General features: G+C 38.0%; 1 protein-coding gene across 11 annotated transcripts in view; it reads right to left on the bottom strand.

Annotated features, from left to right (window-relative positions):
• The window catches only part of ncor1 (nuclear receptor corepressor 1), a 131,081-nt gene that overhangs the window by 50,855 nt on the left and 53,521 nt on the right, over positions 1 to 26,705 (bottom strand). For 8 of the 11 annotated variants that reach the window (XM_067438344.1, XM_067438346.1, XM_067438351.1 and 5 more), the window contains exons 12-17: positions 26,392 to 26,570; positions 26,268 to 26,322; positions 25,138 to 25,239; positions 3,645 to 3,775; positions 2,779 to 2,969; positions 849 to 947 (exon numbers count right to left, since the gene is read on the bottom strand). In XM_067438344.1, coding sequence (XP_067294445.1) covers positions 849 to 947; positions 2,779 to 2,969; positions 3,645 to 3,775; positions 25,138 to 25,239; positions 26,268 to 26,322; positions 26,392 to 26,570 — 757 coding nt within the window. Of the gene's footprint in view, positions 1 to 848; positions 948 to 2,778; positions 2,970 to 3,644; positions 3,776 to 19,569; positions 20,286 to 25,137; positions 25,240 to 26,267; positions 26,323 to 26,391; positions 26,571 to 26,705 lie in introns of those variants that run through there. The other 3 variants (XM_067438345.1, XM_067438353.1, XM_067438354.1) reach the window with 3 other exon arrangements.

The following is a 26,705-nucleotide window of genomic DNA, read 5'->3' as shown; positions in this document are numbered from 1 at the left end:
CTGGAGACTCCGTCACGAAAAAGCGGGAATGACAAAAAACAATTGGTGACCGATCTTTAGGGTAACCAGTCACACTTTGACGTGGTGCCAACCGCATTCAGCAGCATATGTAATGAACACTAATTACTGAGCACTGATGTCTATTAATTCATTTTAAACTGGCACCAAAAGCCCCTTTTTACTCTAATCAAACTCTTCCTGAGACTCGCCGCGTTTACCTGCCTCTCATTATTGTCTCCATGGCGATCCCTCCACCCGCTGTCACCACGGCAACACAAACTCAGAGACCTTGAGTCTGGCGTTGGGTGGCAGGAAGAAGAGAGAGATTTGGAGATAGGAAAGAATGGACAAACAATCTCACAGAGAGCGAGAGAGGGAGAGAGAGCAACGGAGCAACAACAAAAAACACGAAAGGAGGGAAGCAAAAAAATGCGAAGGGAATAAACAGTAAAACAAAGAGAAATGCTCTAGATGTCCGCGAAAGAACCGAAGTAAAATAATGCTTAAGAGCTGCTGTTTTGTGAGGCTCAATGATCAAACCTTCAGTGTTTCTGTCTGACAGCCCTTCTATCACAACAGCATTTGAAACAAATCCCACATGCACACAAGTACACCTGGCTGTGGTCAGAGAAAGCAGCAAACTAGGTGACTTTCAGGCTTTGTAATGAGGTCACCGAGGAACGGATCTCACACACACTTTACAGACTGACCGCACAACCAGCAGACAGATATCACAGCACCACACAGACACACCTTTCTGAGAGGTGAGAGAGTAAAGTAAGTGTGTGGATGTGAAAACCTATTTGGAAAAAAAAAGAGGGCAAATATGTGAGAAACATATCGCTTACCTCGTGTGTCTGCGCTGGCTGTGGGAGAGGGTTTCGCAGACTCTCGAGCTGGTTTCTGCACTGGCTCAGGTTTAGAAGAGGGTGTTGGCTCTGGCAGAACTAAGCAACAAACAGAATAAACCATCAGGACTTGCGCTCATTTGTGCTTGTGTGTGTACTTGCCATAGTATCAGGAGGTCAGATTCATCATAAGCAGATTAGTTTGGACAGATCACTAATTCTCAGGTTTTCCTACAAAATTTGCATGTAAATCAGTTTGGATGTTTGTTTGTTTTTTACCTACCTTTTGTAGTTTATTACAATAATGTTAACCTAGTTACATGACAGTCACATCCTAACTTCTAAACAATGGTGCATACATGATTTACAAAAATCTCAACAATAAGTTAAGATTAAAAAATACATAAAATATATACGTTTTTTTTTCTTCTGCAGCCAGTTAGGTCAGTAGTTACGATTTTTTACTTTTCACCACATTTTACTGTTCCCATGAAAAACATTTTTTTTGCAATTAACCCAATATTGTAGTAGATAGGTGGCAGAAGTTTCTAAGCACTTATACGGGCAGTGTTTATTGGAAGCTATAAAGAATAAATTATTCTGTACAAAATTAGATTTTTTTAGTGGTTGAATCATTTTGTACATTCATTTTTAGAGCATTTTAAATTTGTATTAACTTTCTCAGAATCACTCACGTGTATAAATATACTTTCTATAATAGTTTACTGAAGCCTTTGTTGAATTGTTTTCATAAAATGTTCTCTGCAGCAAAATGTCTTGCAGGTCAAAGGGGTTGAATAATTACAACTGTATATATTAGGGATGCAACAATACAGTTAGTCCACGGTTCAATACATACCTCGGTTTTTAACCACGGTTTTTCATTTTGGTTTTTTTTTTTTTGCTATTCTATTCTTAGGTGACAGGAACAGAAAAAATTTAAGGAGAAAATGCTTTTATTGCAATAATCTTTCTTTATTTTACTTAAAAGACTTGAAAACCCTCACTTAAACTTACTTAAAACTTTACTTAAAAAACCTTTGGTACACATTCCCAGTGTATTGTATAAAATAAATATATATATAAAGATTTACAGTGGCAGCTCAGAGATGTACAGTTAAAACTACATAGTCTTCAATATTTATTAATAGCTACTGTATTAAAGGTGTTTTTTTTATTAACATCATTTTAGAGGTGAACTTTCCCTTTAAGGACAAGCGGTTCACTAGGCTGCTGCTGTCAATTGAAGACCTGCTCACATCTCATATATAGACGCACGCGATTTTACTTTCACTTTAGACATAACCGACTGTGTTTATATGTTAACCTTGTGTGTATTTGACAGTATTAGCGCAGTAAGACTGTCTAGTAATCACGTGTGACAGGCGTTTAGTGCGCGTGCTCAATGCAAAACAGTGCATGCACTTGAATGAAAATGTTTAACCGGCAAGGCTTTAAAACGCAGGTAAACACCCCTTAACTTTAGTGCATATGATTGGATATTTGCTCAAATCAGCACGTAGACTGAGAGGCACGCTCAAAAAGAGCTGAAATAAACTGAGAGGAATATTTCAAACGGAGGGAAATGGAAATAATTAATTAAATGCAAAACCGGAAAAAAAAAACAATTCACCAGCGTGTATTGAACCGTGAAAGCCGTACCGAACGGTTCAATATTATATTGAGTATTGTGACATCCCTAGTATATATTGTTACAAAAGACTTCTAATTGAAATAAATGCTATTCTTTTGACATTTCTTTCCATTAAACAATCCAGGAAAAAGTGTATCATCGATTTCTACAAAAATATTAAGCAGCACATCTGTTTAAAATTGCAAGGCATAAAAACCAAATGATGGTTGTCTCAAAAATAAGATGTAGTTGACAATGCATATAACAGACAGAGCATATAACATTTGTGCAGATTACCTTGTTCAGGTGGCGGTGGAGGTGGTTCTTCAGCCACCACAGATGCAGCTTCATTATTGGCCATGGAGCGAGTGGTGATGCGGCCCTTGCGTCGGCCCTGACTGTTGGCAGTCTTTCGCCCGCGTGGCGTGCTCTGCTCCTTACCCTCTTCCTCCTCTCCCTCACACTTCTCTTTATCTTTACTGATGTCCCTGCAGAGGCAAAGACAGGGAATAAAGGCTCTCCCTCCGCAATGAACTCAAATTTAATTACATCTATTTAGACGATCAAGAGCAAGCAGAGCTCAGAGTTGTAAATGCAGACAAATTTCTCATCTGCTGAGATATATTAGTCTTATGAATTTCAGTACAGAGTTTCCATTACGGAAGCACACCCAGCCAACAAAGCAACCCCTGTATCATTTTGTGTATTCATAGAAAAGTTAAAAAAAAATCACAGTTTTTTCAATTTTTGTTGAATTCCTAGTAGTTAAGTAACAGATCCCAAGTAAAGCAAGGTCTCCTCCAAAGCGAAAGAGTTAATGAAGTTAATCCTAAGCTTCTGTCACAATAAGTCTCACCTCACAGAAAATAGATCATCTCACCTACTTCACAAGATTGCACACTAAGTGAGATGGCAATAAATCATGAAACGGAAACATGCATCTGATATTTATCATTTGGGTGGCTTGAGCAAGTTCTTTCTGATATAAAGAGCAACATTTTCAATATTTTATCCAAACATTGGATACTAACAGACGGATAACAGTTCTGTTGTCACTCCTAAACTTTCAGTGGGTATGTGGTCTGAGTTTTCACAGTGGAGTTGGGGGCAAAAGGATGAATTGAGGTGAAAAGGAAAAAAGGGGAACCAACTATGGTACTTACTTGGATTCCTCTTTTTCATCTTTCTCCTCCTCTTCCTTCTTCTCCTCGTCCTCTTTCTTCTCTGATTTCTCTGATTTCTCCTCTTCGTTTTTGTCGTCGGCCTTGTCTTCCTGTGAAGGTCGCGTTATCTGCTTTAAAAGGAAAAGAACCACAATAACAGAAGCATTTAGACAGCTGACCTTTTCAAGAGCACAGACCTGTGACCAGGTTCCCATCACAAGAAAACAGAAGTTCACGTTAAATTGTGTCAGCCAAGCTATGAGGTAAAGGAATGATTATGTATGGGAACACTAAAATTTATAAGTAAAAGTTATTCAACTAAATATCCAAATAAAATATATTTATTAGGTCTTAATTAATTGTATAAAGCATAATACTGATCTGCCAACTTTGTCGCCATATGATGAATTGAAATAAGCTGATAACAATTTTCTCCAGAACGACTAAACAGCCAAATAAAATTTTGTTGCAATATTGTCCTGTTTAACACTGTGAAGCTGCTTGGCCAATATCATAGCTTGCTTTATATGTACAACTTAAATGAAACATGAATGTTTCATGAATGAATGAAACATGAATGAAACATGAGCTAAAAAATATTTAATCAAAGAGAATATTTTAAGTTACATTTATTAAGTTCTTTGTTGCACAGCTTGCACTATTGCTAAATTAAGTTTCTTAAAATTATTAGCAACTTGCTGTTAGAACGAACCTTTATGTAAAATAAACTGGAAATAAAGCAAGAATTTCTTTGAAAAACTTTGCCATGATTTTGGGAGGACCCAAGAGATTTCTACATCTCACTGTTTGCCATTGTGACAGAGACCACAAAACGGATGTCACATCAAATTAGAGCCAGAAAGCAAACTGAATGGCATGCTCTAAATTATCCCTGCTCTGGACCGAATCAGATAAAACTCCTGTCTGGTTACTTATGACCTATCCCGGTCTCTACTTTTTCCTCCCCCCCAAAAAATAAATAAATAAAATTAATCCACATTCACTCGTGACATCCCTTTTATGCCTGCTTTTCTAACATTGCCATTTCTTAAAAAACTAGACAAGCATAAAGTAAAAAAAAAAAAATATATATGAATGGTGGAGCTTCAGTTTCACCATGTGAGGTAATCCAGACAGTTTAATTTATTTTCCCTTTGACAAGTACAAGAACAAAACCACTTTTTTGAGCTTAGCTTAGACATATTTAGAAACAACTTTGTGCTCAATTTTTTTGCCTTTCGAAATCTTATCTGATCTTCCGTGCGATAAGCACACAGCTCTTAAGATCTAATGCATATGACAAACACAGAATGTAGGTATAAGGGTAAATATGCATGATTGACAACTATTTCTGGAACTGAATTTCAAAGGAGGCCTAAATGGATGCTAAACATACAATTATGTTAACATGTGATGAACAACTAGGGCTGGGTATAGATTCAGATGTTCCAATTCGATTTGATTTCGATTCACAAGCCCTTAAATCGTTAACATACGTGATGAACAACAGGATATATATATGTCACAAAGAAAAAGAAAAGAGCAAGGAGAATTTTTTTTACAGAGAAGCAGCAAATGATCAACAGGGAGAAAAGCTAAACAGAGCAACGGCCAGCCAATCCGAACAAAGACATGTAGGTGGTACTCAGATGAACACACTGAGGAAACACCATCCACACATACAAAACACAATGAACCCAATGTTTTACGCTGTGTAAAGGGAGAGTTTAAAGAGCATCTTTCTCATAATGACAGAATGCAGAAATAAAATACCATTCCTCCCCCTCTGTTTCCATGAAAGCACATGGCCCAGTGTTCATAAACATCCATAAACGTATGCCATGGATCAGATTTTTCAGAACTGGATACTTTGCATTTGGTGTCATACATATTATCATTGTGGGGGAAAAAGAAGTGCTGGTTTGCAAGAGAATGAAAAAACGGTACAGAATAAAATATACAGTTATATATGGTTTTCCATACTGGTGTGTACCAGCCCACTTCGAACACTGGATGAGAAGCAATAAATACAGGTTATTGCCATATAACAGTTAAAAACTTTACGATAAGATTTTTAGTTTTTTTAAATAGGTCTCATGCTTACCAAGGCTGCATTTATTTGATCAATAATACATTAAAACGATATATTCTAGGGGTGGCACGGTTCACAGAACCCACGGTTCGGCTCATATCAAGGTTTAAGGGTCCCAGTTTTCGGTTCTGTAAAGTTCTTGTTGTTTTTTCTTTTAATTGTTAACACTCCAGAAATGCACTTAAGCATATGATATATAGTTTAATTATCCACAATTTAGGATACAGTATTTAAAAAAAGTTATCTAATCAAATAGTTGTTGTTTCCTAATTCGCTGTCTCCAGCTTACGCTGTCTACTGAGTCCAACACACTGGCGTAACATTTTTCATGTAATCATGTCCATTTTGATCAGAACAATGCACTGTGTCTTTCATTCAGCATGAGTAGCTTTTTGCCCAAGCTTCAAAGGCCTGTTTAATTGATTAAAAGTAGACGCTTAACTTTAATGTTACATTATCATGTGAACTATACTTATATACAACATGTCATATGCATGTGTGTTTGGGACAGAAGGGAACACGGTCGCATTTGCAGCAGATATTTTCTGCTTAGTTTCAAAAGAACAACATTTATTTGAACTAACTGATTCTTTTTCTTTTTATAACTAAGGGGAGTGACATCACATAACATTTAACTAACCATGAAGACTACAAAATTAACTCGAGTCATATGCATCCAGCATTGCAGAGCACATTATACGTCAATAAAGTATAATAATAATAATAATAATAATAATAATAATAATAATAATTCATTACATTTATATAGTGCTTTTCTAGGCACTCAAAGCCCTTTACATATAGAAGGGGGAATCTCAACCACCACCACCACCACCACCACCAATAAATAAATAAATAAATAAATAAATAAATAAATTGAGCAGTATTAGTAAATAAGGTTTGGATTTTTTGTAGCCTGGATGCCAGCCAAACTTAGCCCCTCCCACAATTTTTTTAGGTTGGGCAGTTCGGTCTGGCCTTGCTCCATAGAGGAGTAATTATCTCCGCACAGAAACTGTTCGGACCAATGAAATCATCAGGGCGGGCTTTAGACGATGACGGACAGATGATAAACAGTAACGTAATCATGCACGTCATCCAAGGGGCTTGGATTATATTTGTTTGAATCCTAAACGGAGAGCTTGTTTGTATATGTATTCACCTTCACAATTTCTCTCAGAAATGATCATCATGTTGGGTAAGTACTCTGTGTATCATTAAATAAATTTTTTTTTTTTTTAAACACCGGCAAAGATCGTGTATTCCAGCCTGATTTCAGCGCACGTGCAGACAGGGTTGCCAAGTTTTTACAACAAAACCAACTACTAGCCCTAAACAATAGCTTCTCGGGGGATTCTCTGGGGGGAAAATGGTGTTTGGGGGGTAAAATGTGTTATTTTGGCAAGGTTGCCTGCGAAAATTCGAACTCATGGGTCGATATCACATAATAGTCACTTCAATCCACGGACATAGAAAACAACCCACGGGAAAAAATGCGTTGGCATTTGGCAACACAGTGGAGTTGAGCTCTGTTGACATTTGACAGTGCGTCGCTTCGTTGCTCTGATTGGTTGTAGGTCTATCCAATTGATGTCTTTCCTGGTTCGGTTGAAACACGCCCCATAATCACAGCCCAATGGAGCAGTTTCAGACTCATATTCTGACTAGAATTGAGTATGACCACGTCAGGCTAGATTTTTAGCTTACTTGGCAGCCTTCCAATCATGAGATCTTGTTATTAAAGGGTGTCATGAACTGGCTTTAAAAAAAAGTTATACTGTTGTCTGATGTCAACTTATGACATTCACGTGGTTTTTACTTACAAAACATTATAATGATTAAGTAATATGCTATCTTTTACACTGGTTTTGAGGCTCTCTCCTAAATGCTCGTTTTTTTTGCTTTTTTTGCTCGTTTTTTTTGCTTTCAAAACAATTCCCACATGTACTGATGAGGAAGTTGAAGCTCATTAAATTTGCAAATTTATCCAATCCTATTTGGGGCGTTTACTTCCAAGTCTCCAGTGCAGCACGCCCTGGAGACTTGGAAGTAAACGCCCCAAATAGGATTGGATAAATTTGCAAATTTAATGAGCTTCAACTTCCTCATCAGTACATGTGGGAATTGTTTTGAAAGCATGTAGGAAAACAGCAACCGGAATGAAATGCCCACAGGGCGTGCAAAACGTTTTTTATCAAACACACACATCGATTTCTCTTGCATCCACCCGTGATTGATTGGAATGTTGTTTTTTTTTACTTGGCCTGCCGAATTGGCGGATTAGCGCGAACCATTCATCTCACACAAGTACGTTGCAGCCAGCATGATCAAGACTTCCGCAATTTTAGTTTTCCTTCAAATAAAGAAAAAGTCAAGAGAGTGAACAAAAGACATCAAGAAAGGAATGTTATTTCACTATTTAAGCACGTCGGTAAGCCGGGCTTATGTTTTGGTAATCCGTCTGGAAAACACATAGCCCTGGGACATTGGGCTTTGCGAACCCTGGCCTATACATGTCCAAGTCTGATTCCGATTCGCAATGAACCAACACCACCACAAATAAAGGATTCTTCAGCCCTTGACAGCACGCTATGGTATGTTCTATTAGACACATACACATAAACGGCCAACAATCTCTAACAATGCACTACTATCACATTTAAAAAAAAACATGTTTTACTCACATTAGTGTATTGCTTTATTCACTCATGTAATCTCATCCTCCTCTCGAGCAAGGACCTCGACAAGCCACTTGAGTATCATCTTCCTTTCATTATTTGTGTTCGGCTCTTTTCTAATTCCGATCTGGCCTTTTCTCTAATCTGTATTCACCATGTGCTTCCAAATCTCAACTATAGCTACTAGCACTCGTAATTCACGCGCTGTACGCATGAGACGCCGCAATCCTAATAATTTGCGCTATATCCTAACATCCTCTGCTACTTTACTCTCTATTCCAATTGGTCTCTGGAATTGCCAGTCGGCTGTAAACAAAGCAGACTTCATTTCATCTATTGGGACTCATTCTCAGCTCAGCCTCATGGCCCTAACTGAGACCTGGATCAAACCAGAGGACACTGCCACTCCTGCAGCCCTTTCAACCAATTTAACTTTTTCACACACTCCTCGGCCTATTGGGAGGGGTGGGGGTACTGGTTTGCTTATCTCAAATGATTGGAAATTTGATCCATTACCATCTCTACCGGCCAGTTCATTTGAATCGCACTCAATCACTGTTACTCACCCTGTTAAAATCCATGTGGTAGTGGTCTATCGTCCTCCAGGTCACCTCGGTAACTTTGTGGAGGAGTTGGATGTGTTACTTTCTAACTTCCCTGAGGATGGCACTCCACTGATTCTGCTTGGTGACTTCAACATCCATCTTGATAAACACCTAGCTGCAGACTTCAGCACTCTACTGACTTCATTTGACCTTAAGTTAGTATCTACTACGGCTACTCACAGATCAGGTAACCAATTAGACCTTGTATACACACGCAACTGCTCCACGGACAACACTTTAGTTACTCCATTACACACCTCAGACCACTTTCTCATCACTCTTAACCTCATACTGACTCCTGATACAACACGCACTCCAACACAGATCACCTTTCGGCGTAATCTACGCTCCCTCTCTCCCTCTCGCCTATCCACTATGGTATCATCTTCACTCCCTCCACCTGCTCAGTTCTCAGCACTGGACACTAACAGTGCTACCAACACTCTTTGCTCCACTCTAACATCCTCCTTAGACAGTTTTTGCCCCCTCTCATCCAGACCAGCCCGCCCCACCCCATCTGCCCCCTGGCTGTCTGATGTTCTCCGTGAACATCGCTCTGGACTCAGGGCGGCAGAGAGGAAATGGCGGAAATCTAAAAACTATACTGACCTTACCTTGTATCAGTCACTTCTCTCTTCTTTCTCTACAAATGTCTCCACTGCTAAAACAACATACTACCACAACAAAATCAACAAATGCTCTGACTCTCGCAAACTCTTTAAAACATTCTCCTCTCTCCTTTGTCCTCCTCCTCCCCCTCCTTCATCAACTCTTACAGCTGATGACTTTGCATCATTTTTTACAAACAAAACATCCCTCATCAGCAAACAGTTCTCCTCATCACAAACTGACAAGCACATCTCAACAACTAACACGAACACGCTTCCATCCTTCTCTCCGCTCTCCGAGGCAGATATTTCTAAACTCATCCTTTCCAATCACCCTACTACCTGTCCACTTGATCCTATACCCACTCACCTCCTTCAGGCCATTTCTTCTTCAATCACTCCTGCACTCACTCACATTGTCAACACTTCTCTTCATACGGGAACCTTTCCCACAGCATTTAAGCAGGCTCGGGTAACCCCACTGCTTAAGAAACCCTCTCTGAATCCAGCACTTTTAGAAAACTACCGACCGGTATCCCTTCTGCCTTTCATTGCAAAGACCCTTGAGCGAGTTGTGTTCAATCAACTCTCTATGTTTCTTGAAAGGGACAACCTCCTAGACAACAACCAATCCGGCTTCAAAAGCGGCCATTCGACTGAGACTGCCTTGCTCTCGGTAACTGAGGCACTGAGACTGGCAAAAGCAGCTTCCAAATCCTCAGTGCTCATTCTGCTGGATCTGTCTGCTGCTTTTGACACAGTTAACCACCAGATCCTCCTGTCAACACTTAAGACGATGGGTATCTCAGGAACTGCCCTCCAGTGGTTCAGGTCTTACCTCTCTGGTAGGTCCTACAGGGTGTCATGGAGAGGTGTAGTGTCTAAGTCACATCATCTAGCTACTGGGGTTCCCCAGGGCTCAGTCCTTGGACCACTTCTCTTCTCCATCTACATGTCATCATTAGGTTCCGTCATTCAGAAACATGGCTTTTCCTATCACTGCTATGCTGATGACACTCAACTCTACTTCTCATTTCAACCAGATGATCCTACAGTCAGTGTTCGTATCGCTGCCTGTCTGACAGACATTTCTGACTGGATGAAAGAGCATCATCTTAAACTCAATCTTGCAAAGACAGAATTACTTGTTTTCTCAACCAACCCAGCACTTCATCAAAATTTCTCCATTCAGCTTGGTTCATCGACCATAACTCCATCAAGGACAGCCAGGAACCTTGGAGTTGTGATTGATGACCAGTTAAACTTCACTGACCACATTACTGCAACAGCCCGGTCCTGCAGATTTGCTTTATACAACATTAGAAAGATTAGACCCTTCCTATCAGAACAGGCTGCACAACTCCTGGTTCAAGCTCTTGTTCTCTCCAGACTGGATTATTGTAATGCTCTTCTGGCTGGGCTTCCAGCATGCACTATCAAACCCTTGCAGCTGATCCAGAATGCAGCGGCGAGAGTGGTCTTTAATGAGCCGAAGAGAACGCATGTTACGCCTCTCTTCATCAAACTGCACTGGTTGCCAATGGCTGCTCGCATCAAATTCAAGGCTCTAGTTCTCGCCTACAAAACAACCACTGGTTCTGCACCATTATACCTAAACTCAATTGTTCAGACTTACACACCCTCCAGAAGCTTGCGTTCTGCGAATGAGCGGCGCCTCGTGGTTCCTTCCCAAAGAGGCATGAAATCGCTCTCACGGACATTTTCCTGGACCGTTCCCACCTGGTGGAATGACCTGCCGATCTCAATTCGTGCTGCCGAGTCTGTAGCCATTTTTAAAAAACATCTTAAGACACATCTTTTCCAATTGCACTTTTCCTATTGCACTTGACCAATACAGAATAGCACTTACTGATCATATCTACGTCTCTCATCCGGATTTGTGCCTTCAGGCGGGTATGTTACATAGTTATCATAGCTACCAAAACCCAGTGTTCTGTATTTTGCGTACGTGAGTTTTTGCTGTCGATGGCTATTGCTGCGCGTTTAGCTAGAATGCCATACAAAACCAACCCATTGGGCCACTGAATCCGCATTAACGACAACAGTTGGGGCATCAGCCTTAGTCCTAATGGGTTGTTATCTTAGCTATCCAAATCCAGTGTTCTGTATTTTCCGTACGTGAGTATTTGTTGTAGCTGGCTATAAAAAAAAAAAAAAAAAAAAAAAAAAAAAAAAACAGTTGTGTACTCTGCTAATTAATTGAGATTTCTTACAGCTCTTACAGGTTGTTGGCTTTGTTTGTTTCGTTGCTTCTATTGCTCTACCCTTTTTTTGTAAGTCGCTTTGGATAAAAGCGTCTGCTAAATGATTAAATGTAAATGTAAATGTAAATGTCCGCAAAATCCAGTATTTTGTTTAAAAACGAATCCGTGGTCAAATGAATAAACAAACGTGCAATGTCTTCCCCACGTGAGCTGGATATTCCTTAAAAATTAAGTTTATGCATTCGTAATATTGGAATCAGAATAAAGCTTATGCTATATGTTTATTGCTTAGAAGTTCGTTCCGGTTTAGCTCTATGTAGGCGTATGTCACGTCAGGTACAAGTCGGTGGGTGGGGCTACATAATCAGGTGTTGTTTTTCTGTTGAGGTGGTGTTTCACTACACGATGACATCAAGGCATGTTCTGAGATCGATCGTTTTCTAGGCTTGTTATATATCAAAAGCTCAAGGGAAATTTGATTTCACAATTCATGACCCTTTTAAGGTTAACAACATGTGCAAAGCAGGTGGCGTTATTGTATTTGTGGAGATGTACCGATATATTGGCAGATAGAGATTTCAATTTTTGATCAAGTTACAACCATCTGCATATATCTGCTATAGCATGAAGAATGCAGACACAAACAAAACTACGGTATATTAATTAACTTCATGAAGGAGCTATTCTGTATGTCTGTTGCATAATCCAAGATTATAATGTAATATTCCTGCTGTGCTGCTGTCTGCAATTTAAAGTTAATCAAATAAAATACAAAAAAAAAGATAAATAAAAATAATAGCTCACTACTAAATAACTAAGTAACTTTCATGAGGGTTAATTTCCGTAATGTGGAAAACGCATTTTCAAACGGGAAAAAAAAAAAAATTCAGTACATGCAAACCAAATCGCTATATAGACTAGTGTCTGTGAATATTAAGCTGCAAAAAGACTTTTTACTTTTTAAATATGAATCTTGCATGTTTCTGTGTCTCTGCATGAATGAATGGTGCAGACGCATGGTTTTATTTACCTCAGACAAACACACACACACTGAAACGTGCAGTTTTTTTTTCAATATATGAGGAAATGAACAGATGAACCTCATCTGCAGTCACTTCATGAGCATTTTACGGTTTCATTCCACAAAATCTATCATCATAATACACATCATAAACACACACAGAAACTCGAAGGTTGTCATGGCAACACATGAATATGAAAGTTCAGTTTAACAAAGCAATTGTGAAATAAACCTAAATCTACAGTAGAATTTAGCGATAATTAAATATTTCAATAATTTATTGTAATATTTTAATTTTTACTTTAATATTTAATTTTTACAGTACAGAATATGCAGTGTTATTTAACATTTGTTCACTTTATTTCTGTACCTGGAAAGCACTGTTTATATATGTTTGTAACTTTGTTCTGCTGTATTTATGTGAATGCCTGCTGAATGTTACATGGATCCAGTCTATTTTCTTTCTAAATTATGTGATAATGCAGCAATAGTAGGTTGAATAATAAGTTCATCGATGTTTTATCTTTTTATCTTTGCTTTTTTAAAACACTATATTAATGACAACTTTTAAAACAAGAGTGCAAATGTCAAAAAAGTATTAAAAAAAACAAATATCGGTATTGGCCAATAACTGTTTGTTAAAATCAGGTTTGCCCCTTAAAAAAACCTGTTTGCATCCCTAGGCATTTGTAAACAGGCAGGGAGCCACATCAGTTTACCCTGATTACAAATGTAGATAAATGTATACACCAAAATTATCAAACCAACAAAATATTTAAGTCTCTAATGTGAACATAGCCACAGCCTAGTGCACCATTACAAGGTCTCTTTTAGATTAACATTAGACTAAGTGCAGGGCTGCAGTCAGTAGAGAAGTCTTTTTCCTTTGGTTTGGATAGGGAGCCAGTGTGCTAATGGCCCAAGGTTCTTTATCATGGTTGCTGGCACGGACAGAGGGACCGGAGCCCCTCCTCCTCGTCGATCTGTTCCACGAAAGAGAAGCAAAGCACTGGAACAAGCAGAGCTCAGCCAACACAAACAAGCTGAGCAGCTGCCAGATGGGACCAAAAAAAAAAAGTCAGAACCTCTGCCACAGAGACGTGGAGAACAAATGTGGGGACGGTGATAATTTAGGTCAAAACAAAAATAAAAATGGCAGAGAAAGAGTCCAATACATGAAAGACATATAGCAAGCACAAGGGGGACAAAGGATCGATCATTAACTCTGTAGGTTGAAGGGCAGGAGGAGGAAGTACTTGTTTCTTCGACAAACTGACACATGGGTCACAATAAAAGCCCATTTCTGCCATTCAGGGCTCAGTTCAAAATAGAGGTGTAATGGCACGCGTATTTAAATTGAACGGTTTCGGTATAGGGCTTCCGGCACGGCGCACAAGTGTACCGCAATTTTTAACAGTTAACAGTAGGCTTGTTTTACATGCAGAACTGAGTTCCCACACAAACATATTAAATATTCCGTCAATTTGATCACAAAATCCACACTTTCATTGTTTTGACACTCTTTAATGTGATATAGCAGTTCACTGTATAGGCACGTCAAGTCAAGCTGCAGTGCAGCGTGCAAGTGAACGCGATCATCTCTTCCTAGTGAAAGAATAAGCATGAATTAACAGCTGAAGGTATGTTGAGGATTTATTACAACTTACTGAAAAGCACTATCTTGTAATTCCTCAATCAGAGTATTAATGGCGGAAAGACGTCAATAAAACCCCTTGTAAACAATGTCATGCAGCATTTACCTCAGAAGTCATTCCTCCTATATTCTACATAAGCTGTTACTGATGTTTTGATTATTTAATGTATGTTTAAATTAATCTGTCATGAAAATGATAGTCACTGTGTAGGCTATAAATGATATCAACAATAACCTGGAGTAAAAAAAAAAAAAGTATTATTAGATTTAGATTGCAAAAACTGCCTTATGTTAAGAGTACATGTTTGCATACAATGCATTATTCAAGTGCTGATTATTATATCTAAAAATAAATAGCAACTGAATTTAGGCTAATAGTTTGGGCTCTGTAGTTAGCCTATTATAGTAATGTAGTTTACAGCATTATCTTTAAGAAACTTAGTTATAATTGAATTCATTTAAGGACAGACACCATTTTGTTCAGTAAACCACTGTATAATAAAACGAAAGAAAGAAAGAAAGAAAGAAAGAAAGAAAGAAAGAAAGAAAGAAAGAAAGAAAGAAAGAAAGAAAGAAAGAAAGAAAGAAAGAAAGAAAGAAAGAAAGAAAGAAAGAAGCTATTTTATATTTAGTTCTGTCCCCTGCTGTACCGAACGTGACTTCAAACTGAGGTGCATACTGAACCATCAGTTTTGTACACCATCACACCCCTAGTTCAAAATCACTTTACATTCCATCTAAAGATACTTTACATGGAAGTCTCACAAAGCTTTTCTTTACAGCCAAAGGGGTTACTTCATTATAAACTATGACCCTTTAACCCAACTCTAAGCACTTCAGGTTTGTAGCTGTAGAAAGATGTAACTTGTAGCACAAGGAAAACTGAAATTTAATTAAAATAAAACTGATATATAATAAAATATACATTTTTCATTTCAACTTTAAATGAAAATGAAAGTGTTGTTTGACAACTAACTGAATGTTTTTTTATTTGAAGTACTAAAAATGTAAGTACCATACAGAAATAAATTAGATAGATATATTAAAAACTATAATAATAATAAAAAAAAACCCTGAACCTTAAACTAACATGAAAATAATAGAAAAACAAATCTGATTTAGTTTATGCAAAGTATTATTCATATACTGTTTTACATAATATAACAGTATATACTAAAATAACACTGGCATAGAGAAGCTTCTGTTAATGTCCTACTTGAAGATTCAAGGCCTGACGTTAAAGGCAAGATATTACGCATTCCTGTGCTGTATGACTGTATGATCGTGGGAATGCACAGATTTACACAAAGCAGATGAAGAGATTGACTTCCTCTTTGACCAATTCTACTTTAAACTTCAAAGAGTTACTTTGACACTGAAGCAAAACTGCAATTGCTCTTTAAAGCCTAATTAAACCCAATGTTTTACTGAATTTTGGTAAAAACTATACAACAGCAACTCGCAATCTTCAAATTTTTGGCTGGAACTTTTACAAACACATTATCCAAGAATGATTAAATTTGAGTACAATAGGAAGAATCACTGACAACTCTCTCCGGTGCACAAACTATGACTTCTGCAAAGAGAGTTTGAGGTAAATAAATGATTTTGCTAATACATGATATAATTGTAAAAATAAATTTACATTTTTTTTTTTAATCATTTAGCAGACGCTTTTATCCCAAGCGACTTACAAAAAAGGGGAGAGCAATAGAAGCAACGAAACAAACAAGGCCAACAACCTGTAAGAGCTTTAAGAAGTCTCAATTAATTAGCACAGTACAAAAAATTTTTTTTTTTTTATAGCCATCTCCAACAAAAACTCACGTACGCAAAATACAGAACACTGGATTTTGATAGCGAAGATAACATACCCATTAAACAAAAGATAAAATACCCATTAAAAACTCCTCCCAAACTTCCTGCTGCCCTGTATCTCACTCTGTCATTGGCTGTAGGTCATCACCGGTTTAATTTTCAGTCAGAACACATTTTACATGGCAGGATTTAGAATTTCATTATTTAGTCCAGATATTTAGCATGCCAAAAACCTCACAGGCACCAGTGACTGGTTTGCAATTCTCTTAGATTGCGTCTTAGATAATTCACACTGCATGATTGTCACTCAGTGAACGAGCACTAATTCGCCTATGATTTCGGGCATTTGTCTGTGATTTCGAAAAATTTGTCGGCGGGTCAAAATCAGGGCTAAAATTGGGCAGTGTGAACTCGGCATAAGTGCCGAATGGTATGAATCTATGAACCATTTTCTATGACTGCACAATATAGTAAATAATTATATTATACCATTACCCCTATACCAACATACTATGGCATATTGTGACATATTCGAGTGAAACCTAGGTCAGGAATTAATACTGTCCATTGGGAAATTATTGGATTGTTTTGGTTTGCTATTGCTGTGATCTAATGCTGACAGGTTGCACCCGCCCTCCATGACATAATGTCATCATAGAGAAGATTAGGGGTGTAACAATACATCAGTATAGATTAATACATCAATCTAATGTCTAACGATACAATACATTGATGCCACATGTTAAATATGATAACTGTAGGCTATTTATATATTTAAGAGGAACATTTGTTTTAACACTGCACATATTCACACAATTTCAGTCTATGTATTATCACCAAAATGTAATTTCTTTTTTAAATTACCTTTTAGAGCTTGTGAAAGACTTGAGACAGTCGATGGAACCCGATCCGGAACTTCCCGAAAGTTTATCATTTGCTTGTGTTTAAACCCTTGCAAAAAGCAGCACACACTCATCTCTAACAGCGCACACATAGGCCACTGAATTGAGTCTTCTTTGACTTATTTTGTGATTCAGTAAATAAAGCCCCTTTCACACTGCGATTCCGGCAAATACACGGGTAATGCGACTCTGCATTTGTTCCCGGGCCGCTAGATGTGGCCCATTCACACTGCCAACAAAATACCGTAATATGTGCGCTTTCACACACAACCCGTAACATTCCCGGAACGAGCTGACATGTGACATCCTGATGTGACGTATAATGGCGAGCGATCTCAGCTTCAGCGTGGATAGTAAGGAGCTCCGTGGTCTCGACTTGTGTCCAGTTTGCGCACATTTCTGCTTGTTTAATTTTAGTGTCTGTTCGTTTAAAACACCGACTAGCTCTTCTGGCACTGCAGGGTTGTATTATTGAAAAAAACAATTTCTAGGAGTCGCACAATAACTACGTACACGTTGCGGCATTAGTTTTGGCTTTTGTTCACACAGCGCTTGTTACTAGGTTGTTACTAGGTCCCCGACCCTGGTTTAATTTGGTAATCAATCCCGAGACGTGGTTGCTTTCACACAGAAGGTGACCCGGCAATGCTCCGGGAATATTGCTGGTCCGACGTGCAGTGTGAAAGGGGCTTAAAAGGTCTATGGTTTTGCATAAGGAGAATAGAGCACTATGAATCGTTCAGCACACTGAAATTTAAAACGGTTAAAATAAAATGCTCAAACTACTGCATAGGTGTGACTCTGTGTTGCTTCAAAGGCATCGTTCTGCACACTGGATGCACATAAGTGATTACACCCCTAGAAAAGATGTCGTTGCAAAGGGGAAGTTTTTATTTTATTTCATTTTTTATGAAAGTTTACAAGGGCAAATACTTTTTTAAAAATATAGAATATACTTTATAATTATATTAATATATTTGATAAATATATATATTTGCATTGATAAATCATTTATAATAAATACTGCAATATTCCGATTAAAAATAAGATCAATTTAGTCAATTTAGATTTTATGGCGACTTTTAGAAGTGCGTTTAGGCTGGTTTAACGTTCATTAGAGACATTTTCACAAGACACATTCTTGTGTTCAAAAACAGCTGGAGCACAATGGAAAAGAACAGAATGCAGGATGTCCTGGATGTGTAGGAACATGCACCATGGTTTTTATAATCAGTAACTAAGAACACTTGCACACCACATAGAATGGGTAAATGAAGGTTGCAAGATAATATTTGAATAAATATGTTTTTACAACATTTTTCTTTTCTTTTCAAGAAATTATTAGATTTTTTTTACATCAATATTTGGGTCTCAGAGGGTTAAGTGCATCGAGGGAGACGAAGAAAAAATCAAATATTAATCTACTGTCAATATTCTAATGTTACCTTATCTTTTATTGGAAACCTCAGCTTTACAGTCAACCTTTGGACACACTTCATTCTGTATATGACATTCTGTGACAGAGGTAAAGCAGCGGTTAACACAACCTGCCCTACAAATAATTACTGCAAATCAACCATGTGTTGATGTTTTTTACTATTTGAACGTTTTTCAATTTCCAACAAAACAAAATTCACTTGATATTTAACGAAAAAATGTGATCAGTGGAAAAGTAATTCAGTTGCTGATTTTCACTCTGAAGATGAATTAATGTGTTAAGAAATATGTAACTTGTAGCACATTTAAAACAATTATACTATTTTTACTCAGTTTTCCAAGGCAAATGAACGAACAGACAAGGTGATAAGCTACAGCAAAAACAGCATAACATGGAAAACAAAATTGAGTGTCAACAATGTCAAACAACATCTTTAAAAAAAAAAAAAATCTATTCTGATCTTTGTTTTGTCTTCACTAGATGCATGAACAATTATGCAAAAATGCATTAGCAGCACACCTCCTGTCCTGTAGATGTCACCAAGGCAATAGCATATCCAAGCTAACAACCGCTACACACAGCTTTTATACGTGCACTCTGCAGATATTGGTATGATGACAGTAACTGATCATTTAAAATAATACATTTAGATAATACAAATGAAATAATATATTAAATATAAAACATTATTATAATTAGCAAAAAAATACATAAATGTCCTTCTGCATACTATGAATAAGTAAATTAATAACTTCAACCACAGCTTACACAATTAGGCAAAAGTACACAACCTTGCAATCTTCACAAACAAACCACAAAAGCCCATAAAACTACACAAAAACTACTCCACAAACAGTCAATTCCTTTACTCAATCATAAGGTACCTTCATCTACGTTTATCTGCTTCTCATGAATGTCCTTTTCATCCCATTATATATCCCAGAATGCTGTGCAGCCAAGGCCAGAGTTAGTGACAGGAACAGGCTGAGCAGGAGCGCGCGCCTCGGGCAGCCTGACAGCGGCGTTGCCCTGGATCAGATCCTCAGCTGCGGGACCCGGCTCCACAGATCAATGGCGCATATTCCGAGAAAGCACGCCACAGGGTTGTTTGAGCCTGCTAAAGAAGCAGTGGCATCTCCAACTTACGCACACACAAAAATGTGTGCGAGCGCTAGCTAATCTGGGTGCTAGGGTCAGCCCAGGTAATCCCCGCGGGGTGGAGGGGAGAAGAGACTGACCGAACTTAACCCAGCCCCGTCAGGATTTTGATTGGCACGGCTAGCTGCTCCACAACTTTCTCACTGGTGTCAGAGCAAACGGCACATACCACTGTGCAGCTTAGGAGGGGTGTCTCGCATACACACACACATTCTCCAACCCTCCCTCTTTCTCCGTAAAAAAAAAAAAACAAACTCTGGGGGGACGGCAGAACAAACGGGCTGCCAGTTTAATGAAGAGAAAAAGAAACAAAAGTTTGTTCTTCTCGCTTGTGCATATTCTTCTGGCTTGTTCTCTCCCCTTTTCTCCAAAACATTCTCGCTGGACTCTAGGAACAGAAAGCTTGAGCAGAAGATTGTTTGGAACAGCATTCAGAACTCCACGTAAGCTGAACTCAACTGACACAAACACTTTTATGTGTCTCTAAGGGTCATACACTCCACCCACACACAGACGAGCTTGGTTAACAGACCCCCCTTCCCCCCTCCCCAACACACACACACATACACACACACACAGAGCCTGCTTTAAAGATAAGATAAAAAAATGAACTTGCTTGTCCTCTTTTTTTTAATCAGTGTGTACACGTAAGAATCACAACAGGTGGTAGAGGAAACTATGACTGTGCTGTATATATCCAGTTAGCTAAAAAGACACCAGGAAACACTTACAGCAACATATGCACATGAAAACGCCTGGGACTACTGGTGGCTGAAGGGTCAGGCAGTGTGTGTGTGTGTGGAAAAGATCAGATCATCATCTCATTACTGCAGCTCAACTCCTGACTCAAAGACACATGCTTTCAATGACCCGCAGCCTTGGCTTGTGATCAGCATGGCAGCGGTGTTCACAGAAGTCCTCTGTTATACACGCTCTTATCAGGCGCTGTTTAGATAGGCTGAAATATAGCTGTAATTAATGCCCATTCCGTACAGCAGCTGCTCGCACACACAGGCGACAGAGGGCTAATCGAGTTAGACAGGCCATGTAGAATCTCATCTCATAAGTATAAAAATATTCAAGATGTATCAAGCGGAGGCTGGGTTAACAGCATTTACTACGTTTTAAATTAGCAATTTTGTTTAACAATTTTTTTTGTCTCAAACTCTCAAATCCTTGATAGCAATCAATAACAGAAGTCATCTAAATATTAAAACATGTACATGTATCTTCTGTGGAAGTCCTAGGACCAACATTTTTTCATCCAATCACTGCATACAGGCCACAAACAAACAGAAGCCACCTTTTACAGTTCCTCCTGAACCAAAACAACGAGCTAATGCTGCATTCATGCCATGCTGTAACCGTAATTACGAGATAGCAACCAGCTATAACCGCTCTAACCGGAGCAGTTCACATCCTCAGTCTCGGATTTGTGCTTTTATGTCAACACTATCAATGCTGAAATTAATCAGCAGCAATTAGGTGATATAAGATATAAAATATCATCACGGTTAAGAATGTTATCAGGTATTAGTACAGAAAATGAGAGAAAACGTTTTAAAGCACCCCCACTGAAAACAGACCAGGGGAGAGATGCGAGTAAGGATTTGGGGGAAGAATTTTTTTGGAATAATTAAAATAAATACATTTGGAAAAAATAAAATAATAATTTTGTTCATTTAATCAGATTGACAAGATTGCATTATCACAATACCAATGTCGCTACTCTGTAGTATTTCACACACAGTGAAAACTGGATACTGAGAAAATCAAGAGCTCCCAACATAGTGCTTAGCAATCACACAAAAATACCAGACATTACAATATTTCACTGAGCAATAAAAAAATAACAATAATAATACGTTTTTTGGCCGAACCACATGTTGTCCAACCAAATTAATAAATATAACTTTTCAGTTTCACAAACTTTCTTTCTTCAACTCTTGTACAATGTAAATTGTGTCATCATTTACTCACCCTTGTGTTGTTCCCAACTTGCATGACTTACTTTCTTATGTGGAATATAAAAGGAAATAAAAAAAAGAAAAAAATCCTTTTATATTCCGCAATATATAAGGGATAAGGGATAGTTAATTTTTTTAATGAACTATCCCTTTAACTTCCATTGCAGTATGCGTTTTATTAACCAAATGTAAAAATATCCAAATAAATTGTGATAGTTTAAATATTATTGTATTAACTACCCATTTTACATCATAATTGAGTTTTAGCCCCTTCCCCTTCCCCACAAACACAAACTTTTTGACTGAGACATTGACATCTCGAAAGCATCAAGGCATTGTTTCTCTTATTAGATTAGAATTAAATAGTATATAAATAACTACATTAACTATTGGCAAGATTTTAAGATCTGTTACTTTTATTTACAACAGCGCCTTAAAACAATGCCTAAATAGCTTGGGTAAATTTGATTAACCAATAGCCTGTGCTGCCTAGGTGATGTCCGGAGAAAAGGAAGTTTCTTTCAGAGGTAGAACAACTGATTTTAATGAAAGATTATGATTTATTTAAAACCTGAACTGATGAATCAAATACAATCTAAGAACTTGAACACAGATTAAGAAAGTAAATGGTGCATGTTTCAATTTCATGTTTACTTGAAATTGTTTGTCCATGTCACAATGAGATAACCTGATTTGGATGCCACCACAGCCAGATTTCACCCTCCTGAAACACAGTGTTTTATATGCATGTAAAAGTGGAGAAGCTGTAGCTACTGCACTCAAACGGCTTTAAAGTTGGACTCTGAAACTCTCATGTTCTTCTCCTTTCCCTCTGTGGTCCCTGACAGCAGCATGGAGCCTTTCGGCTGTGCCAAACAGATAAAACAGATTCCTGGAAAGCTGTGCAGCCCTCCATAAATCAGAGAGAGACTCTCAAAGCACAGATGCATTTTTGCCCGATAACCTGCGTGCGCACACACAGCTTGTTCTAAGTTCTAAGTTCCATAAGACAGCGTCAACAGCGTACAAAAACAACCACAAAACACACCCTCTCATGAAAAAGAAAAAAGCACAAGCTCACATTAAGCATGATTCAAACACACCCCCCTTTCTTAAAAAAATAAAAAATAACATCACATTCAAAACAGAGCCATTTGAAAACACACACACACACACACACACACACACACACACACACACACACACACACACGATTCCTCAGACTGAGATGCAGATGTTGTAACAGTGCATACTGAACACTAGGGGGCTTCTTGTGTACTAAAACGGCATCTCAAAACAGCCCTTATGCTTGTTTGTGATCACAAAAATGAATGCAAATTCCACTAATCCCCACATAACAGCTTGCAACAACAGCAGCAAACAAACTTGAGAGTGGAAAAACAATATTACCTACTCAAAATGCGGTTTCAGTGAATGTCATTATGAAGTGAGCATCAGTAAAGACTACTTTACTGGATTTGTAACTGTTAATTAGGGCTGGGCGATATGGCCAAAATTTCATATCCCGATATAGCTCATTTGATATCCCGATAACGATATACATAACGATATAGCAACCTTTCTATTAATTCAGTTTATGAATAGTCTATACAAAATTGCAATGTGGAAATGCAGTTTGAAATGATATACAAAACAAATAAAGGTAGTATGGACTACATTTTTATTTTATTTAGAACCTTTTTTTAAAGCAAGACTGTTAGTAAAGTTAACACCTGCCTAGGGATGTTTACCGATGAACGTTTGACCGATGGCTGACCGTATCAACGTTAACCGATCAAAGTTGTCAGTTAAAATAAATAAAAAAGTGATTTTTAAATTAGGCTATTATAGACAGTGGACTAAACGCTACTACAGTTGGCCATCTCATTCCAAAATCTTTTTGTGTGATTGAACATATCCCTCGCACTCAATTTTTCATAACTCGCCTGTTTGTACTTAATAAACCAATAAAAACATTTGGCGCGAGGTCACAGCGTTTGGGTTTGCGCGCTCACAAGGTTTGCAAAAAGTAAACACTCGAGGTTAGAGCCAGAGCAGACGACAGGATGAAGCATGCATTTCGCTTAAGATGGGCTTACATTTGGAAATATATTACATCTTCATTTCAGTGGTAATACATAAGGTGTAGATCGTCTTTCTTTATTATTGTTAGCACTACCTCAAACTAAAGCGGCGTCTCTTCGGAGCTGTCATTTTCTTAAATGAGCCGCGGCAATGTTTCAAATGAGCTTCTAACGCTGGACAAACGCCTTTATTTTCAACGCGATCACCTTGTACCTAAACCATTTCGAAACTAAGGAGCCATTTGTCCTCTGATTACAAACAAGCTCCTCTGCGGCGCATTTGCGGGACTCGTGTTTCGCGCTGTGGGGGATTTTTAAAAAAGTGACGTGAGTGGAAGGGAGGCTGCAGCGCGTGTGTGTGTGTGAGTGAGAGAACGAGAGAGAGACAGAGGAAGCGCGTTTATGTATTGCATGGGCATGCCGTGGCGTGAGGTGCATCTTGACGTAAAATTCTGCCATAAACACCTTATCGTGGCGTAAGCGATAGAGCCTTATATAAAACGATAGACATTTTCTATCGTCCAGACGATATATTTCGTCATATCGCCCAGCCCTACTGTTAATATTGACAACATCCATAATGTAACTTTAATTTGTGCACACTAGATTAATGCACTCCCATTCAAACGTTTGGGCTGGTAAGTTTTCATGTTTTTCTTAGATCTCACTAAGGCCGCATTAAAAAAAAAAAAAAAAAAGGTTAAAAAAAAGAAAAGGAAAAAAAAAAGAAGTTGTATTTATTCCTGTTAAGGCAAAGCTGTATTTTCAAGTGCCACATGATCCTTCAGAAATCATTCTGATATGCTAATTTGCTGCTCAAGATCGATCGATCATCATCATCATCATCATCAATGTTGTGTTACCTAATAATAATGTGGATACTGACACATTTTCTAATTGATACATTCTTAAATTATTTTTTATTTTTTTTACTAAACTTTGAATTATTAGTAGATATTTACTGCACAATACACAACACCACAAAGCACTTAATTTTTTTCCGAAAAGTTTATGCAAATGCAGTCATTTTGAAACAAAATAATCAATAATCCTGATGGGCTGCTGAAAGCCAAAGGCTGTTCAGAGAAGCACACTACCACACTACTCTTACTATTGCTGCAGTATACAGTACGCATTACCATGCACATTATGCTAATTTTCTATATGCAAAGAATACCTGCATATCCATGCTTTGAGTAAGAGAAAAGTGCACAAGTGAAGAAAAAAGTATTTTTTTAAATACCTGATTCCTTCGTCGCCGATTTCCAAAATTTCGTCTGACAAGAGTTTTATAGTTCTGACTCTTCTTAGTCAAATAATAGTACAGCACACAATCAGACACACACTGCACACAGGGAGAGAGAAAATACAAATACAGCTGCATCACTTTGGGGTGAATCTGAAAAGAAAATAGCATTAAAGGGATAGTTCACCCCCCAAAAATTATTTTGATGTTTATCTGCTTACTCCCACTGCATCGAAGATGTAGGTGTGTTTGTTTCTCCAGTAAAACACAAATGAAGATTTTTTAACTCCAACGGGTGCTTGTATAATGCATGCCAATGGGGTGTATTTCTATGGGAGTAAAATACACAGAAATGTACAAATCTACATTAATCCCTGTGGCTCTTGGCAACACATTAATGTCTTAAGACAGAAGACGATAATAGTATTTTTTATTTTTTACCTCATATCAGACGAATGTCATCTAGTATTCCCAATGCCATTACTTCCGTCGAAGAAGGTCAAAAACCCAGCGTGATATATATTATATTATATTATATTATATTATATTATATTATATTATATTATATTATATTATATTATATTATTATATTATATTATATTATATTATAGAATCCTCAATAGTGCCTGCTTGGATCGGTCGATGAGGCATGTAAATATATCTATGATCGCAGCAGGTTTTTGACCTAACTTGATGGAAGTAATGGCATTGGGAATACTAGATGAGATTCATCTACACACATCATGCCTTAAGACATTAATGTGTCGCCACGAGCCATAGGGTTTAATATGGATTCGTATAATTATGTTTTTTACTCTCATAGAAATGCACCCCATTGGCATGCATTATATGAGCAACTTTTGGAGTTGAAAAGCTTCATTTGTGTTCTACTGAAGAAACAAACACACCTACATCTTAGATGCCCGGGGGGGGGGGTAAGGAGATACACTTTTAATATTAATTTTTGAGTGAATTATCACTTTAAATGCAACAAAAAAGCTGTCTGTAGGTGGGGAGGTGTAATCAGAGTAAAACAGTGCTTTAGTTCCAACATCCATTGGTGAACATCCAGTGAACATCCAGTTAGTCCACCATACTAAACTGAATCACAAAAAAAGAAAACCCACCTTTCTCTCCAGAAATGAAGCGATCAGCCCAAAGTTCTTTGGATGCTGCACAAACCTGCACCACAGAAGAGACAAAGATGAGAAAATGAACCACTCTCACTCAACATGAGCCACAGTTACTTACTTTTCTTTAAAGATCTCCTTCTCGTGTTCGGTCCAGACATTCATGAACTGGCGGGATTTGTAGACCTTCATTGGGTCATCCATCAGACCATTCATGTTGATAAATTTTACTCTCCGCTGTTCGGAATCATACATCATGGGAGGAATGACGGACAACTGCCTCATCTGCTTCTCATTGTTCTGAGAGACAAAAAATGGTGTTGAGATCCAGGATGGGTCTCAGCACTAATTACATTACTCTAGTCTCAGCCACCAACGGGACACCAACAGTCCATTCACTAATTGTCTGATGCATGCTGCACACGGAAATTGTGA

Source organism: Pseudorasbora parva, chromosome 3 (assembly GCF_024679245.1).
Source record: "Pseudorasbora parva isolate DD20220531a chromosome 3, ASM2467924v1, whole genome shotgun sequence".
Classification (NCBI taxonomy): domain Eukaryota; kingdom Metazoa; phylum Chordata; class Actinopteri; order Cypriniformes; family Gobionidae; genus Pseudorasbora; species Pseudorasbora parva.
This window is presented reverse-complemented; position numbering and strand designations above follow the sequence as displayed.